Source organism: Neovison vison, chromosome 11 (assembly GCF_020171115.1).
Source record: "Neovison vison isolate M4711 chromosome 11, ASM_NN_V1, whole genome shotgun sequence".
Lineage (NCBI taxonomy): Eukaryota > Metazoa > Chordata > Mammalia > Carnivora > Mustelidae > Neogale > Neogale vison.
Genome location: NC_058101.1, coordinates 91,592,366 through 91,608,244, shown reverse-complemented (window position 1 = coordinate 91,608,244; position 15,879 = coordinate 91,592,366). Strand labels below are relative to the sequence as shown.

The following is a 15,879-nucleotide window of genomic DNA, read 5'->3' as shown; positions in this document are numbered from 1 at the left end:
AGCAAATATATGTCAAAGTTAGATTTTGCAATATGGCAACAGTGGTGCATAACTCACAATTCTAGCTTAAAAGTTAAAAAATATATATATGTACCAAAAATAAGCATAAATACTATAATCTGTTATTAATTGCACAATATGAAAAACAAGTGAATTGTAACAGTAGTAACCTAAAATATGCTGGAGAGAAGTAAAAGTGTAAAGTATATGAATTTAATTGAGCTTAAGTTATTATAAGTTTAAAATAGGGTGTTATAAGTTTACAATATTTTATTGAGCCTCATGGCAACTACAAAGAAAAATCTTGCAATAACTGCACAAAGGTGATAAAGAAGCCAGAACATAGTCATATCAAGAGAGATCAAAACACATTAAAAAAAGATTATCAGGAAGGAAAATGAAAATGGAAAGGAAAAATGAATCTATAAAACAACTAGAAAACAATGAATAAAATGGCAATAAAAAGTCTTTCCCTAACAATAATTACTTTAAACATAAGCATATTATCTAATCAAAAGATACAGAATAGCTGATTCCATTAGGGGGAAAAAAAAAAAAAAACCTCAGGCTCCAACTGCATGCTGCCTACAAAAAAAACTCACTTTGGCTTTAAAGACATGGATGGGCTGAGAGGGAAGGGAGAGAAAAATACATTTCAAGCAAATGGTAACAAAAAAAGCAGAGGTAGCTATACTTACATCAGTGAAGTAGACTTGAACTAGAAATAGTAAAAAGAGACAAAGGAGGTCACTATATACAGGTCCAGTAACTCAAGAAGCCATAACAATTGTAAATACTTTTGCATGCAACACTAGAGCACCTAACTATCTAAAGCAAAAATTAACAGAGCTAAAAGGAGAACTAAATGGTAATATAATGATAGTTGGAGATTTTAATTCTCCACGTTCAATAACGAATTGATTATCCAAACAGAGAATCAATAAGGAAACCAGATTTGAACAACACTATAGACCAAATGGATCCATCAGACACATACAGAAAATTCTATCCAGCAATAGCAGAATGTACATTCTTCTCAAGCACTCATGGAACATTATCTAGGACAGACCATATGTTATGCCACAAGTCTTAGCAAATTCAAGAAGACTAAATTCACACCAGTTATCTTTTCTGAATACAATGGCATGAAACTAAAAATAAGTAACAAGAGGACAACTGGAAAATTCACAAACACAAGGAAACTAAAAAATACTTTTCTGAACAAACACTAGATCAAATAAGAGATTTAAAAATAAATTTTAACAAGTTTCCTGAAACAAACAAAAGTGGAAATGTGACCATACCAGAACTTATGCGATGCATCAAGAGCATTCTAAGAAGGAAATTTATAGCAAGAAACACCAATATTAGGAAGCAAAAGTTTTCAGATAACCTAACTCTATACTTCAAAAAACCTAGAGAAAGAACAAACTGAGCCCACAGTTAGCAAAAAGAAGGAAATAATAAAGATTAGAACAGAAATAAATAAAATAGAGGACAGAAAAAATTTGAAAATATTAAGAAAACCAAGAGTTGGTTTCTGGAAAAAGATAAATAAATTGACAAAGCCTTAGCTAGACTAAACAAGGAAAAAGAGAAAGGACACAAATCAACAAAATTTTAAATGAAGAAGGAGACATTGCAACTAATACTACAGAAATTAAAAGGATCATAAGAGGTACTATGAAGAACTATATGCCAAGAAACTGGACAACTTAAAAAGAAATGGAAAATTCTTAAAAACATACATACAATTACCAAACCTGAATTGGGAATAAATTTTAAAAATCTGAATAGACCAATTATTAGTAGGACAATTGAATCAGTAAATAAAAATCTCCCAATGAAGAAAAGCCTAGGACCAAATGGTTTCCCTGCTGAATTTTACCAAACACTTAAAAAACACTAATACGTCTCAATTTTTTTTGAAAAATCCCTAACTCATTTTATGAGACAAGTAGTAAGCGGATACCAAAACCAGAAAAGGACACTACTAGAAAACTATATGCCAGTATTTCTGATGAACATGGATATACAAATTCTCAATAAAATACCAGCTAACTGAATTCAACAGCACATTAAAAGGATCATTCACCATGATCTTGTGGGATTTATCCCTGTGATGCAAGGATGGTTCAACAGAAGCTAATCAATTAATGTGACACATCACATTAATATAGCACAGTAACAGAATAAAAGAAAAGAAAAAAAAATGATCATCTCAATAGATGCAGAAAAAGCACCTGACAAAACTCAACATCCATTCATGATAAAAACTCTTAACAAATTAGGCATTAAAGGAACATATCTCAACATAATAAGGGGCATGCATATACAACAAGCCCAGAGCTAACATCATACTCAGTGGTGAAAGGATGAAAATTTTCCTCTAAAATTAGAAACAAGGGTGCCCACTCTTACTACATCAATTCAACATAGTACTAGAAGTCCTAGCTAGAGTATTTGGCTAGAAAAAGAAATGAAAGTTATCAGAATTGGAAAGAAAAAAATAAAACTGTCTCTATTTACAGATAATATGATTTTATATAGAGAAGACCCTAAATATTAAAAAAAACCGTTAATATAATCAATAAGTTCAGTAAATTTGTAGGATACAAAATTAACATACAAAAATCAGTAGCATTTGTATACACTAACAAAATTTCTGAAAAAGAAATAAAGTCACATATTTATAATAGCATCGAAAGCAATAAAATATTTCGGAATAAACTTAACTAAAGAGGTGAAATTTCTCTATGCTGAACACTCCAAGACCCTGGTGAAAGAAATCAAAGAAGACACAAATGAATAGAAAGATACCGTATGTTCATGGATTCCATGAATTAATATTGTTAAAGTGTCACTACTACTGAAAGCCACCTACAGATTCAATGCAATCCCTATCAGGATTTCGATGGCATTTTTTTTTAAGATTTTATTTATTTATTTGACAGAGAGAGAGATACAAGTAGACAGAGAAGCAGGCAGAGAAAGAGGGGGAAGCAGGCTCCCTGCTGAGCAGAGAGCCTGATGTGGGGCTCCATCCCAGGACCCTGAGATCATGACCTGAGCCTAAGGCAGAGGCTTTAACCCACTGAGCCACCCAGGCGCCTTTAATGGCATTTTTTAAAATTTGATTTTATTTTTTCAGTGTTCCCCGATACATTGTTTATGTACCATACCCAGTGCTCCATATAATACGTGCCCTCCTTAATACCCATCACCAGGCTCACCTATTCCTCCACCTCCAAAACCCTGTTTGTTTCTCAGAGTCCACAGTCTCTCATGCTTTGTCTCCCCCTCTGATTTTCCCCAATTCACTTTTGCTTTCCTTCTCCTAATGTCTTCCATGTTATTCCTTATGCTCCACAAGTAGGTGAAACCATATGGTAATTGACTCTCTCTGTTTGACTTATTTCACTCAGCATAATCTCCCATCCATGTTGATACAGAAGTTGGGTATTCATCCTTTCTGATGAAGGCATAATATTCCATTGAATATGTGAATATTCGTTGAATATATGAATATTGAATATATGGACCATATCTTCTTTGTCCATTCATCTGCTGAAGGGCATCTTGGCTCTTTCCATAGTTTGGCAATCATGGCCTCAATGGCATTTTTTATAGAAGTAGAATAAAATCTCTAAAATTTATTGGGAACAAAGCCCCTAAATAGCCAAAGTAAACTCTGAGAAAGAAGAACAAAGCAGGCGGTATCACACTTCCTGATTTCAAGCTGTACTACAAAGCTATGGGCATGAACACAGTATGGTACTGGCATAAAAACAGGCAAAGAGAATAACAAAATAGAATAGAGAGCCCAGAAACAAAGCCAAGCATAGTCAGTCCACTAATATTTTGACAAGGGAGCTAAGAATACTCAGTGGAGACAAAAGAGCCTCTTCAAAAAATGATGTTGGGATAATTGAATATTCACATGTAAAAGAATGAAAGTGGACCTATTTCTTACACCATTCACAAAAATTAACCCAAAATGGTTTAAGCCTTAAATGTAAGACCTGGAAGAACACAGAGGAACAAAGTTCCTTGACATCGGTCACAGTAATGATTTTTTTGGATAGGACACCTAAAGCACAAGCAACAAAATGAAAAATAAACTAATGGGACTACATCAAACTAAAAAGCTTCTGCACAGCAAAAGAAACCATCAAAAGAGGAAGAGACAACCTACAGAATGGGAAAAAAATATTTGCAAACTATATATCTAATAAGGAGTCAATATTCAAAACATTTAAAGAACTCACACAACTCAATAGAAAATAAATATAAAAAAAGAAAAACAAACAACAAATAAAAATAACTTAAAATGGGCAAAGGGTCTGAATAGACATTTTTCCAAAGAAGACATATGAAAGGCATGGGTACACGAAAAGATGCCAACATCATTCGTCATTAGGGAAAAGCAAGCCAAAGCCACAAAAATCTATCACCTCATACCTGTTAGAATGGCCATCATCAAAAGAATAAGCCATAGGAAATGCTGGCATAGATGTGGAGAAAAGGGAACCCCTGTGTAAATTGTAAATTTATATAACCACTGTGGAAAACAGAATGAAGAATCCTCAAAAAATTAAAGACAGTCTTTAATTTTTATAGTCTAGCAACTCTACTTCTGGAAATATATGAAACATTAACTCAAAAAGGTATCTGTACCTCCATATTCATGGCACCAGTATTTACAATAGCCAAGGCATGGGAACAACCTAAGTATATACTGATGGACAAATAGATAAAGAAGTCGTGATACACACAAACTCACTGGAATATTATTCAGCCACAAAAAAGGGGAAATCTTAATACTTGTGACAACCAGGATGGATATTGAAGGCATTAGGCTAAGTGAAATGAGTCAAAGACAAATGCAGTCTGATCTCACTTATATGTGGAATCTAAAAAGAAAAACAAACTCATAGAAAAAAATAAATAAATAAAAAGATCAGACTTGTAGTTACCAGAGTACCAAAGGCAGGGAGTGGGAGGAGTGGGAACTAGAGAAAGATGATCAAGAAGTACAGACGTCCAGTTATAAAATAAATAAGTGTTTAGCATGTAAGGTACATCGTGATGACTAGAGCTAACACTGCTGGATGGTAAATAAAATGTTAAGAGAGTAAATCCTCAGTTTCTCATCACAAGAAAAAATTCTTCCATTCATTCGTTTCCTCTTTCTTTTCTTTTTATTGTATCTGTAAGAGAAGATGGGTGTTAGCTGAACCTACTGTAATAATCATATCACAATATATGTAATCAGGCCATCACGCTGTCCTCCTCAAACTTACACAATAATGTATGCCAGATATTTCTCAATAAAACTGGGGGAAAAGGACGAATGTCTGTTAAGGGCACTAGAAAGTTGAAAGAGCTCCTGCCTGATGACCATTACTCCCGGCTGATCATGCGAGGGATACCTAGGGAGGTTGAGGAGAGTGGAGGTGAAACGGAAGTCCTCAAGGGCAGGAGGGAAGATTGAAGGAGCCGCTGAAGGGAACTGAAGATCTTGAGTAAGAATCTCTCAGGAGTATGGAGGCGTCACTGAGATTGGGCATGAGGTGTGACCTGAAACATTATGTGTTCTTTTCTCTAGTGTGCTGAACAATCCATAAGTGGAATGTAGAAACTGAAAGAACTGAATGAAAAATTGATATGAATTCTCACACAAAAAGATGATTTGGGATATCTGAAGGTGATAGTAGGAGAGGCGTTCTAACTGTTCACCACAGAATCCCGCCTGTTAGAGCAAGCGATCAGATGGACCCTGACAGATGCAGAAAAAATGAGAGAATTAAGATCCTAGAGATATAGATAAGGTTGATGAACCGCTGGAAGGAAGCTATAAGTGAGAAATGGTATTCCTCCAAAATACTAATAATATATGGACAATAACAACAATAAATAGCTATAATTTATTAAGCAATTACTATGTGTCAAGCAGTTCTTTAAATGTTTTGTTTTATTGAACTCAATTAACAAAACAACACGGTGAGGTAGTTACTTTTTTATATCCTTTTTTTTTTCTTTTAGACGAGTAAATTAAAAATCAACAAACCAGTAGGTAGCAGAACCCATTTTTTAAATGAAAATTTGGCATTTTTATTTATTGTTTTATACCTTTTTTATTTAAATTATATTTAGTTAACATAGAGTGTATTATTAGTTTCAGAGGTAGAATTTAGGGATTCATCACTTACATAAAACACCCAGTGTTCATTCCTTCAAGAGCCCTCCTTAATGCCCATCACCCAGTTACCCCAACCCCCACCCATCTCCCCTCAAGCAACCATCAGTTTGTTTCCTAGAGTTAAGAGCCTCTGTGGTTTGTCTTAACCACTGTGCCCGCCAAAGTCAAAGGCCTAAAAGATATAGTTTATTTACAAAGGAAGTTTCACAGGAAACAGAAGCAGGAGGGTGGTAGAGTAAGTGAAGACTAGGCAGGATTCGGGCAGAGGAATACAGGTAAACAGGGATAAAGTTAGAAGAGGTGAGAATCAATCATTAAGAAGGCCACGATTTGAATGGTGCTAAGGATTTACCAGAACGAATGGCACTGAAAAAAACAACTAACCCTAGATTTTCCCCACCTTACAAATGAGACAAGTGGTGCCAACCCAAGGCACATACCAAATATCACAAGTAGTTCAGAGAATAAATTTGAAATGGCGCTGTGTCAGCCCCAGGGAAGTTAGCAATCTAGACACAAATAAAGCAATAATTTTTAAAAAAGGATAATACAAGTCAGAGTAAGAAAATGTTGGAAAGACCTAACAGTGGTGCTCTGGAGCTCATTTTGTTAAAATACTGAATTTGCTTGGAGAGATCTGAAGACGTAGAGAGATATATATAGATAGATAGATCTATAGAATTGATATATCTATATCTACATATATATATAGAGAGAGAGAGAGAGGGAGAGAGAGAGAGAGAATTGAAGCAGGATATATATATAGAATTGAGATAGGTAGAAAAGTGCAGACAGAAGAAACTGCATAAACAAAGCCGTGGAGGTCGGCCAAGACATAGGCAAGACCAGGAAGCACCGGCAGGCAGAAAGGAAGGCAAGCTGACTGGTGCCTGAGGAACAGAACCAGGATACAAGGGAAGATTGTAAAAGCCACCTGGGATGATGTCATCACTAAGGATGACATCCTGAATTTTATTTAATTCAGAAGGCAGTAAGGAACTATTTGTGGGTTCAAGCTCAGAAATTATAGAATAGGAGGTTGAGGCCCAAAGCATCATTAGAATAGCCTTCTAATCCAGATTTTTTTTTATTTCTTTATTTTCCAGAGAGACATGTGCTTATGTAATGGAGGACAATCTTGACCATGGTGGAACTCATATATTTTCATGAAATAAAAATGAAACTCCCAGAGTTTGATTACTATCTCATAAATATAAACTGTTTTCCTTTTTTTTCCTCCAAAGAATTACTGTATGTTTGTCCTCTGCCACACAACATTTTAAATGCCATGAAAAAAAGTAAAAATAAATATGCAAGTCAGTCTTTTCAATGGAGACGTGATAAGGTAATAAGAATCTGAGCACTGGGTGTGGTGAAAAAAATAATGAATACTGTTATGCTGAAAATAAATAATAAATAAATAAAATTTAAAAAAGAATCTGAGAAGTACATGTGGAAATGGAGAAAAATTTTGCTTTGGTTAAAAAATAATAGTAATAATAATAAACATAGGATTGAAGGGGAATTAGGAACCAGTTGCACATGTCTATATGGGCCAGATCTCTCTCTCTCTCTCTCTCTCTCTCTTCTTTTTAATCAGCTTTCTGTGCATCTACATACATATGTCAGCAGTACAGAAACCCTCAAAAGGCAGGCCAAGAGCACTTATCAAGTTCTTTGTGCTAGGAATAGTTCTGAGGCTAGGACATCAAAATACACTTATGGACTTAACAGGACACGTCTGTTTTTAAAATGTATTCAAAACAAACTACAAAAAGACAATGACTTTTGGCAAATGGAATCTTTTCTATGAGAATAAACAATGGGTCTGGCCAGTTTTCCTCAAATTATATTTCAGTGGTACCTGCATCAAGACAATGGGAATGATCTAAAATGCAGGTACCAGGGGCGCCTGGGTGGCTCAGTGGGTTAAGGCTCTGCCTTCAGCTCGGGTCGTGATCTCAGGGTCCTGGAATCGAGCCCTGCATCGAGCCCTGCATGGGGCTCTTTGCTCATCTGGGAGCCTCCTTCCCATCTTCTCTCTCTGCCTGCCTCTCTGCCTACTTGTGATCTCTGTCAAATAAATAAATAAAATATTTTTTAAAAATTAAAATAAAATAAAATAAAATGCAGGTACCAGGGCATCTTCCAGATCTAGCAAATCAGAATCACTGAGTGTAAGGTCTGGTGACCTGAACTTCTATAAACTGCCTACGGGATCTGTTATATATGTTCAGGCTTTTGAATCTTTGCTCAACTGGAAGAATACCCAAACAAAACTGCTTGGCTGAAGGACAGAAGTGGGAGGCAGACATTTTTCACTGTAAATTCTTCTGTGCCTTTTGAATTCTGCATTTTTCCACAACAGTACTTACAAGAATGGGCATCACATATTTATATTTTCACACCCAGACCCGGCAGAGCATTTCTGGCAGTAGGATAAGAAAAATGTTTGTGGATTTGGTCATAAATGGCATGGTTTATAATAAATATTAGAAGTAACACACTTTTTTACAACCCTATTTCCTCTCCCCTCCCCTTGACCTCAAAAGAAACAGATTACTGTGCTGTCAACTGCTTTTACACCAGGACACATGTTTTGCTCCTTATTCTTCTTGGTAGTGATTCATGCATCTCCAATACCTGGAACTTACTAGATTCATATGGTTGAGGCTAGAAAGTGAGATAAAGCTGCCCACACCTTTCTCTTAGCCACACTTTTACAAATGATAATCTGCTTCCTCTTCCATAAATACCACTGTATATGCTATTTGGCATTTAGCTTTTGCTTTTTACAGAAAAATAATCATAGTGAGTATGTTGTTAAACATGTCTTTATCAGGCTAGAAAGAATGTTTTCAACTGTTAAACAAAATTTATACCTTTGCCAGAGTTTCCAATGATTTGAGTTTTAAGCAGCTAATTAGCCCTTTTGGTAACAATTACTTATAGTATGCATGAAACAAAAACTGTTGTAGAAATGCAGTTGTAACTTCATAACTTTTTCTTTCTTATTGGATTCTACATGTTGGATAAAGATAATTTATTTTGATACATTTACACTTTTTAAAAAGACAAACAAATCCTTAGTTCTGAAGCACTCAAAAATTATAAAAGCATCCTCTCTAGGGAATGATTAGCATCTATTTTCTCTGAACTGGTAACCCTTTCAAGCTTCCTTGTTTCTATTCCAGCAGGAACTATTGCCAAGAAATAAAGCGACATTACAGTTGTCATAGGTCAGAACAAGAGTAAGAAAGAAATACTGTCTGGAAAACAAACTAATTACTTTACCAAAATATTGTCATTACACATCTGTTCTCACGAGTCCTGTTGTTTGTAGTGCATACCTTCCTAACTACAAATTAATAAAGAAAACTTGGAGAGGTTTCATGTTCAGCAAGAGATATAGAATATTCCATGTGTAGAGAGAATATTGTGATACACACACACACACACACACACACACACACACCCCTACAGACACACTATTTAAAAAGAAGTTATTTTATGTTCTGACCAATTATATTCCCTCCGTGGCCCTGTATTTCTTAGAAAAACAAAACAATCCCAGGCTTGAGTTCAAAGTCTGAAAATGACTTGAGGTAACACATACTACAAAACCATCACATTGAAAGAGTCCTTTTGCTAATGATGCACTTTGCATTATGTTAATGTAGATATACAAAAGAAGAGCTGAAAACCTGGGGAAGTTTCCATGGCTAGCAGCTAAGTAGCTTTTCTTTTACAGGATTAAGTTCAACACCTTAAAAGTATTACCTTAATTTTTTCCAATCAGGTTAACTTTCATCAAAAGCATTGTCATTAACTAGCTCATAGCTCATTCTGGAGTGCCTCTGTCTTTAGTAGACAGAGTAGCATTTTTTACTTTCTATATTCATATAGGTAAAACAGTGACACTCTGCTTTAAATGTCAGAGTAAAATGTTTTCGGGGTTGAAATGTAAATTCAAAGAGAGTTCAAATGTGTTAGTATCACAAAGTCACACAGTATCTCCACATATCCCATTTTATGCCCAATGCAGATGCTATTCAAGTGAAAATAGAGACACATAGGTGAATTGATAAATTTCTCACAAATAAAGCAAGAAATATAAACCAGTGGCTAAGTAGATTAATTTATATATATACATATTACATTGTAGTAACATTTTTTCATTTAATAAGCAACTTGAAGTACTTTGCTGTTGTTGTTGAGCTACTTGAAAAATGTGGCTTATAAAACAAATGATGGGGGCGCCTGGGTGGCTCAGTGGGTTAAGCCTCTGCCTTCGGCTCAGGTCATGATCTCAGGGTCCTGGGATAGAGCCCCACATCGGGCTCTCTGCTCTGCAGGGAGCCTGCTTCCCCCCTCTCTCTGCCTGCCTCTCTGCCTGCTTGTGTGCTCTCTCTCTCTCTCTCTGTCAAATAAAAATAAATAAACAAACAAACAAATGATGAAAGACTGCCTCTAACAGACATTAGAAAGGAATTTTCAAATGTAACATGATTGTCTTGAGTCTCTCAACAGGTGATTTTTTGATAAATTTTGGAGAAGAAAGGAAAGGAAAACAACACATAGAACTGAAGCTACTATAAAAATAAACAGAAGGTTAAATTTTAGAAGTCTCATTTTTCAGAAATACCCAATATAGTAAAAGTCTTGTTTATCAATTCCATGACTGCATCAGTTCCCTGGTAGCTATTTAAAGTCACTCTCAACGTATTTTATTTGTGAAAGTTCTAGGACTTAAAATATGTTCAGGCAGAGTGAATAGAAATACAGTTCAATATTCTTTTTTTTTTAATAAAGATTTTTTTTTAATTTATTTATCAGAGAGAGAGAGAGGGAGAGAGAGCGAGCACAGGCAGACAGAATGGCAGGCAGAGGCAGAGAGAGAAGCAGGCTCCCCGCTGAGCAAGGAGCCCAATGCGGGACTCGATCCCAGGACGCTGGGATCATGACCCAAGCCAAAGGCAGCTGCTTAACCAACTGAGCCACCCAGGCGTCCCACAGTTCAATATTCTTGATCACAGTTGAAGCTTTTCATATAAAAGCCAACAGGACTTATTCTATAGAATAAAGGATATCGCTGTTTCCTCTTATTCATAGTTGTAATTAGATTTTTTTTCTGATTCATTGTATCAAATCTTAATGTAACCATTCTCTCATCTCTGCTACTTTACCTCAATAAATTTCCTTGAACATTTCTTTCAGTCTCTAATGAATGAACCTATTATATTCATTATTATAATGATTATAATAACTATTATTACTATTCATTCACACGACATTATATATTTTAGGAAAGTACTATTATCACATGAATTATTTTTATGATCTTTTTTATAGCAGCATAAATACGACAGTGGTTTCTTTGCCATAGAAAATCTCATGCAGAATTATTTCCATTTGTCAACACTTCACCAACAAAAACTATTTGCATTCACTTGAAGCAATAGCTTCTAAAAAGCCCATTCTACATTCCAGACCAATTTAATCAAACCTGTAGAATTTAAATTTATTTTATTATGAAGAAAATGCTGTGATTTTGTTTTCAATGCATGAATTCAATCTAGATCAGCTGCTTTCATAGGAAGAGTTGATTTTATCTAGCTAAACACTGAACACTTGTCTTAAAGGAGGTATCTGATATTGGAAATAAGAGACCCAATGACTATGGAAATGGGTTTGAGAGTGTTATTGATGGAAAATAGTTAATACTTATTTTAGGAAAAATTCAGTCCCTAGTCTTGTGTCATTGTGACCTCTAATAAATACAAATCAGACGATATTCAGTTCATGCTAATAATGTTGATACTCTGATTACTTATATTCTTTAACAGGAAGTACTACCTTATAAGCCAAATTAAGTAGATTGAAATTATAAAATTCCAATCTCTTGGGATTCTGCTGCCACAAATTATAAATAGGTCACTGATATCATGAAGCAATTATGTGTGAGCATCTAGGATGCTATTCAGCATCAAAGTAATTGCACCAACATGGATATATGGCAGTTGGACTTGTTTTGATTGTTGTTGTTGTTGTTATGAAATATCTTAAAATCTCAAAAAAAGTGTTCACCAAGTCTTATTAATAACACATCCTCTAATGTGCATTAATATAATGAGAGTATCTGGGATATGTCCACAATTCAGAAATACGACATGAATTGAAACCCTGTGCAAAGACTACTGAAAAAAACTAGCATTGCTATGATTGCGCTGCCCCCTAGGGTTAAAATAACTCGTGTTTACACTGAAGCCATTTGCCTTTTTCAGATCAGCATTTTCATGACACATCTGTCCAACTATGGGAATGACCGCCTAGGACTATATACATTTGTTAATCTGGCTAACTTCGTGCAGAGCTGGACCAACTTGCGACTTCAGACCCTGCCCCCAGCGCAGCTGGCTCACAAGTATTTTGAGCTCTTTCCTGATCAAAAAGACCCTCTCTGGCAGGTAACATGGTTTCAATAATTGGTATAATTAATTAATCCCATTAACATAAACATATCTTGGAGTTCAATGAGATAATCCAAATCTGAAAAGTAAAGGCATTTGGGGGAAAAAAAATAATGCATTTTGGAAATGTTAGTCGATTTGAGAAAACATTTCTTCCTGAATTGCAGTCTTACATTATTGCTTCATAGTGGGCAAAATTCTGTCCCTATGCCCATTAGGAATTATGAAATTCTGAAACCTCCACTAAGGGTTTCATAGATGCAGTGTTTTCAGTCAGGAGTGAGGGATCAATTTGCAGACTGCAATCGGCTAAAAAGAGTAGAAGAGTGGTAAACAGGTTGGATGCTAGGCAAGTTCCAGGCCCTCTGGCTCCAGAGGCTGTGCTCTTAATCACTCTGCTAAATGAGAGTTACTGAGTTACTAGAGAGTTACTAACAGAGCTGATGGTGCAATGATAACAATCATCAGAAGTGGAACTGAATAAATTTCACAGACTGAAGTCGCAGTAAGCTTTGAACTATATACTCAGCTCACTCAGCTTTGAATGTAATCTGATTGCTGCCTGACCACAAACAGATACTCCAGGAGAAGTAACTATACATTTTAGAATGTGGAGGTCGATACTTTTGGAATTATCAGTACATATTACTTTGCAGTAGCTAGAACACATGTCTTTTTTTCTTAACCACTACAAAATATCACCAAATGTTAGCCACTGGAAAGACATGCAATTTTCCTGCGGATTTAACACTTTAATTTTTTTTATTTCCTTAAAATTTTTATTTATTTGAGAGAAAGAGAGAACATGAGCAAGGGGAGGGGCAGAGAGAGAGGAAGAAGCAGACTCCCCACTGAGCAGGGGACCCAACACGGGGCCCCATCCCAAGACCCCAAGATCATGACCTGAGCTGAAGGCAGGTGCTTAAAAGACTGAGCCACCTAGGCACCTCAATAACTTATTTTTAAACTGAAATCATTATGAGGTGACAGGTTTGAAACAACTCTTTTTTTTTTTCCAGAACAGCAGCCAGAAAGAACACCCTCACTTTAGTCTTAACTAATCTGTTGCTTATTGTAAATAACCAAAGAGTTTATTTAACTACATATATCCGTAATATTAATAGAAATAGATGACTGTCCTGATTGCTATATCTGAAATAGTATTAAAGGGTACTTCAATTCCTCACATAATGTGTGCTTTGTGGTTGAAATTAAGGATGTACTAGATCCATCTTATATAGTCGTTTTGGTTCAGGTACTATACACCAAAAGCAGGTCCCTGAGGTGGTAATTCACCTTCATTTTACCCTTTTTGCCAAAATCTGGTGCTTTTTAGGGTTATAATCTGTAAAGTTATAGTTTTATATACAATTACCAACCTCTGAAGGCAACTGAAAAGTCTTTGCTATCTCTTTAAATAGTTTTATTATGGCCAGATGGGTACCTCTTTGAAGCGCAGCAATAGAACTCAAAGTTACTCAGAATAAAAACCTTACACCTTGTATTTCAGTTATTTATTGAATGGCAAGAGGGTACCTTCTTTCATGTTAGCAGGAAGCACAATCTCTGCCCAGCACTGTGTTGGGGCTCACGATTTAAAACATACATACACACACAATTAAGACATAGAACTGCCAAAAGCAGAAGAAATATTAAATCCTTAGTGCTAGGAGGCTGTTACCCACAGTGGAAATGTCTCCTCTTCCCCAACACCTCAATAGAAACTCAAATTCAGGATGGAAAGGAGTTACTTGAAAGCTTCCCTGATGCCACTTCAAGGCCTTCATTTAAAAGAAGACACATGACCATGTGTTTCTGTTTCCTGAAATATCTCTTTAAGGACAGGAGTTGAATAACTCAGGGAACCTGATGGCTCACTTGGTTGAGCATCTGACTCTTCATTCCAGCTCTGGTCATGATCTCAGGGTCATGAGATCGAGTCCCTCCTTGGGCTCCGCACTCAGCAGAGAGTTTGCTTGAGATTCTCTCTCTCCCTCTTCCTCTGCCCCTCCCCCTACTCACTCCCTGTTTCTCTCACTAACATAAATAAATACATCTTTAAAAAAAAGAATAGTTGAAACTCGGGGCACCTGGGTGGCTCAGTGGTTAAGCCTCTGCCTTCAGCTCAGGTCATGGTCTCAGGGTCCTGGGATCGAGCCCCACATTGGGCTCTCTGCTCAGCAGGAAGCCTGCTTCCCTCTCTCTCTGCCTACCTCTCTGCCTACATGTGATTTCTGTCAAATAAATAAATAAAATCTTAAAAAAAAAAAAGAAAGAAAGAAAAAGCTGAAACTCTTAGCACACATTGGACATTCACCAAAAAAATACATCTCTATATTCTTCTCCCATTTAGAATCCTTGTGATGACAAACGCCACAGAGACATTTGGTCAAAAGAAAAAACCTGTGATCGCTTACCAAAATTCTTGGTAATAGGACCCCAGAAAACTGGTGAGAGCTTTTTGTTATGATTACCAAACAGTGCAAAACTCCCAATGACTAGACAGTGAGTTCAAGTCACTATGTGTTTTCAAAATTCTTATAAGTACTGATGAATGAATAACACATTTTGTTCTCTGATATAATCTGTTTAGCTTGATAATGTACTTAAATGCTTGTAAAGGAATTTTTTTAAGTGAAAAAGATGAAAATAACTGTCATTGTGGTTTGGATGTTTAACAGTCAGTTTGATAGCAAATGTTAATTTTTTTCCTAAGACCTAAATTGAAAGGTGTTGTTGCTAACATTTCTAAAATCAAAATGAATCACATCTAGAGGAATTCATCAAAAGTCAAGGCAGATACATATAAGTATCTACAACTCTTTATAATCAATCCCTTCCAGAAAAACAGCCTCTTTCTGCCATCTTCCTGATGTAGTTTATTTCTAAATTATTTTTTGCAGAGATGACTGTTTTCTAAAAATCTAAAGGATGTTTGACAAGCAGAATTCCAGACATAAACAAAACATTGTGCTAACCAAAGGTATTTACTCACACCCAGGAGAAATCTTTTGCACCTTTTCTTAAACTGGCATGCAATTTTTTCTCCATAAACCTCTTGTTTCTTTAAGAATCAGTATTAAAATGAAGCCCAGTGGAAACTTTAAAATTCCAGACACCCATGCTGTATCCTGTATGATAAATTATTTGGGGTTCTTGGATTCTGGCTTCACAGAAAACAGCCATTTCAGCCATATGCCTTTCTGA

The 15,879-nt window shown here is 35.8% G+C and overlaps 1 protein-coding gene across 4 annotated transcripts in view; it reads left to right on the top strand.

Annotated features, from left to right (window-relative positions):
* Window positions 1-15,879, top strand: part of NDST3 (N-deacetylase and N-sulfotransferase 3) — a 171,511-nt gene that overhangs the window by 128,262 nt on the left and 27,370 nt on the right. For 3 of the 4 annotated variants that reach the window (XM_044224128.1, XM_044224125.1, XM_044224126.1), the window contains 2 exons: window positions 12,487-12,669; window positions 15,026-15,122. In XM_044224128.1, coding sequence (XP_044080063.1) covers window positions 12,487-12,669; window positions 15,026-15,122 — 280 coding nt within the window. The remainder of the gene's footprint in view (window positions 1-12,486; window positions 12,670-15,025; window positions 15,123-15,879) is intronic. The other variant, XM_044224127.1, reaches the window with a different exon arrangement.